This window comes from Sphaeroforma arctica, assembly GCF_001186125.1.
Source record: "Sphaeroforma arctica JP610 unplaced genomic scaffold supercont1.458, whole genome shotgun sequence".
In the NCBI taxonomy this organism is placed as follows: Eukaryota; class Ichthyosporea; order Ichthyophonida; genus Sphaeroforma; species Sphaeroforma arctica.
Window position 1 is genome coordinate 19,671 of NW_014040100.1, and position 4,162 is coordinate 23,832.

The following is a 4,162-nucleotide window of genomic DNA, read 5'->3' on the forward strand; positions in this document are numbered from 1 at the left end:
TACTATTTAATCTATATATATATATATATATATATATTATATATATATATATATATATATATATATATATGTATGTATGTATAGTATAGTATGTATAGTATGTATATATACTATATATATATATATATATATATATATATATATGTATGTATATATATATATATGTGTGTGTGTGTATACATGCACATATATATCCAGCGTTCTCAGATATGAACCCCTCCTTCATACACCTACGCACGCCCAGGTGGGTGCGCCAGATGTGGTGATCCCCACCATAGACACCGTGCGCCATGAAGAGTTGCTGTACACGTGGTTGGCCGATCACAAGCCAGTGGTGCTGTGTGGCCCACCTGGCAGTGGCAAGACCATGACGTTGTTCAGTGCGTTGCGCTCGCTGACGGATATGGAAGTGGTAGGTATCAACTTTTCATCGGCAACGAGTCCCGAGCTGTTGCTGAAGACCTTCGACCGCTACTGTGAGTACAAACGGACGTCCACCGGCACAGTGCTGTCACCCATTCAACCGGGTATGTGTTGGATGTTGGTGGGTATATGGATGGATATCTGTATGCATGTATGTATGTATGTGTGTGCTTGTATAACTGTTTACGTTTGTTACTGGTTGTGTGTATCATCGTGTCAGATGGTTGCATTTATTTATGTTTGCGTTCATGTGTTAGGTGTTTCCGTTTCCCATCTATAAAGATATGCGGTGGACGCTTACTTCCTTTGTAGTTGCATTAGAGAGTGCTTGTGTCCTCGCATGCAGCACATACTTCTTGGCATTCGCAGTTTTTCTATCTGTTTGATGTTTTTCATGCTTCATATATTCGTTTGGCTGTTGTTGTCTTTGTGCTTTATACCTACACTTGGCTGTTATTAATATCTGCTTCTTATCTACGCTTGGCTGTCATGGCTGTGTAGGTAAGTGGCTGGTGCTGTTCTGCGACGAAATCAATCTGCCCGACACCGACGCCTACGGCACACAGCGAGTGATTGCGTTCCTGCGCCAAATGGTAGAGAGAGGGGGCTTTTGGAGGCCTAATACGCACACCTGGGTGCAACTGGAACGCGTGCAGTTTGTGGGCGCATGTAATCCCCCCACTGACCCTGGGCGAAAGCCGCTGTCTCTGCGGTTTACTAGGTACGTGGTTGGTTGAGTGGTGCGAGACTATGTGTTATATATATATATATATATATAAGATAAGTATGCGTGTGTGTGTTCTTTACAGGTATGTTGCGCACCTTTAAGCCTATAGTACATTGCAGGTGTGTGTTTGATGCACACGTGGTTAAATTGTCGTCCATACGTATCTACTTGGTGGGCCATACCTGAGCACACGTACACGTACTACCCACGTTCTGTTCTCCTACCAACTGCCTATGCCAAGCACTTGCAGTGGGCGTAGGGACGGCCTTCACTGCCTACCTACGCGTTGTGCCTACCTACGCTTTGTTTGTCGTGTAGCAACTGATATTGACCTCAGCGCTTCTCCATGCAAACAGTGTCACCCTCGTACCACCTGTACTCTGTGGGTTGTATATGTACGCCGTTGCCTTCACCGAACAAACTTTGTGGAGAACAACACCGCACCAAACACATCGTTTTAAGCTACTACACCAGATGTCTTTGTACACACGATGCGTTAAGCTACTACAGTAGTTGTCGATATACACACAATACGTTAAGCTACTACACGAGATGTCCGTATACACACAATACGTTCAACTACTACACCAGATGTCTTTGTACACCCGATGCGTTAAGCTACTACACCAGATGTCTTTGTACACCCGATGCGTTAAGCTACTACAGTAGTTGTCGATATACACACAATACGCTAAGCTACTACACGAGATGTCCGTATACACAATACGTTCAACTACTACACCAGATGTCTTTGTACACACGATGCGTTGAGCTACTACAGTAGTTGTCGATATACACACAATACGTTAAGCTACTACACGAGATGTCCGTATACACACAATACGTTCAACTACGACACCAGACGTCTTTGTATACACTATGCGTTAAGCTACTACACCAGATGTCTATATACACACAATACGTTCAACTACTACACCAGATGTCTTTATACACACAATACGTTAAGCTACTACACGAGATGTCCGTATACACACAATACGTTCAACTACTACACCAGACGTCTTTGTATACACGATGCGTTAAGCTACTACACCAGATGTTTTTATACACACAATACGTTCAACTACTACACCAGATGTCTTTATACTCACAATACGTTAAGCTACTACAGTAGTTGTCTATACACACACAATACGTTAAGTTATTACACGAGATGTCTGTATACACACAATACGTTCAACTACTACATCAGATGTCTATATACACAATACGTTAAGCAACTAACCAGATGTCCATATACACGCACCTCGTTGGTGTCTGTGCTTGTCTCGCCATCCATGTGTCTATGCTTGTCTCATGTGTTTGCGGCCGTTCATCTGCAGGCACGTGCCCGTGGTGCTGGTTGATTATCCAGGAGAGGAGTCGCTCAAGCAGATCTACCGCACCTTCAACCGAGCACTGCTGCGACTGTTCCCTCACCTCAGAGCGTACGCAGAGAATGTCACAGACGCAATGGTACAGATGTACCTGGAATCACAGCAGCACTTCACAGTCGACGACCAGCCCCACTATGTCTACTCGCCTCGGTGCGTGCTATGTATAAATTGCGTGTGCGCTATTTATAGATTGCGTGTGTGATATTTATAGATTGCGTGTGTGCTATTACAGATTGCGTGCGTGCTATTTTTATATTGCTTGTGTGCTATTTAAAGACTAGTGAGTGTATCGAAAAGTGTCGTGTGATTTATTTGTGCTATTTATAGACTGCGTGTGTGCTATTTATAGACTGCTGTGTGCTATTTATACATTGCCTGTGTGCTGTCTATAGACGTGAGTGTATCACAAAGTGTCGTGTGATTTGGTTGTGCCGCATTCTATTCCTTTCTGTGTCAATTGCCACAACTGGACCTGTCTCCATCGGATAGTTCAAAGCTGCTAGATGGACAACCTCAGTGTAGTACGCTTCAGTGTAGTACGATTATATCTAGATAGAGCGCCCTTCCACAACATCTGTGCCATCCGCACTTTCAGTGAACTGGTTCAGTGTTTGTCTTCTGTTATATGGCCAGCATACAATGCAAGAACATGCAATGCAAGAGCAAGAGCAGGCCTTTTAGAGATCGCCTTTTAGAGATCTACATGTGTGCGCATGAACGCATTGTACCACGTGCATGTCGCCCTGCTGAAGCCTTTCGGATGATGAGAAACAAGCTGGTGTCTAAACCCCTAAACCCTAAAACACGCGTGTATGTATACTACATGTTATTCTGAACTCACGTACGATGGGTGACAGGCGATCAGAAACGGGCATACCGGGAGGATAAAAACACGCATATATACTTGCACACTCTAGTATTTGCTATTTTTCAATCACGAACTAATCTGCCTATTGCACTAGTAGAGTGAACATACACTTATAAATACCGGTACATACCAGTATCTGCTATCCCCAACTCACTATCTAACCAACATCTTAAAGAAAGTGAACACGCACTTACATACCTGTACTCACTAGTATCTGCTCTCCCCCACTCACTCCCCACTCCACACCTCTGGCACTGCTAGAGAGCTGACTCGGTGGGTACGTGGTGTGTATAAGGCCATTAAGCACGTGGACAACCTGAGTGTGGAGATGCTTGTGCGCGTGTGGGCTCATGAGGCCCTGCGGCTGTTCCAGGATCGGTTGCTAACGGACACTGAGCGCGAGTGGACGGATAACAAGATCGACGAGATAGCCGCCAAGTGGTTCAACGACTGCGATGTCAAGGTTACTACTTGCTTTTACTGTTTGCGAGGTGTCTAGTGTCAGGTGCCAGGTGTCAAGAGCGCAGGGGTGTGGACTTGTGCGATAAGTTGCGTGGGTGTATTGCCTGCGCTGTCCACGTTCGTGTGCGCAGCGTCGAAGTGGGCCCAACGGTGCTCAGTAGGGGCAGTTGTTAGTCTGACTTCGATGTATATATACATAAAGCTATATATATATATATATATATATATAATATTATTATATATTGTTATATTATTATATATTATATATATTATTATATATATATT

General features: G+C 44.0%; 1 protein-coding gene across 1 annotated transcript in view; it reads left to right on the forward strand.

Annotated features, from left to right (window-relative positions):
* The window catches only part of SARC_06434 (hypothetical protein), a gene marked incomplete at both ends in the record, with an annotated part of 21,126 nt that overhangs the window by 14,739 nt on the left and 2,225 nt on the right, over positions 1–4,162 (forward strand). Inside the window, 4 exons of the mRNA XM_014299660.1 lie at positions 245–527; positions 925–1,144; positions 2,494–2,697; positions 3,677–3,878. Coding sequence (XP_014155135.1) covers positions 245–527; positions 925–1,144; positions 2,494–2,697; positions 3,677–3,878 — 909 coding nt within the window. The remainder of the gene's footprint in view (positions 1–244; positions 528–924; positions 1,145–2,493; positions 2,698–3,676; positions 3,879–4,162) is intronic.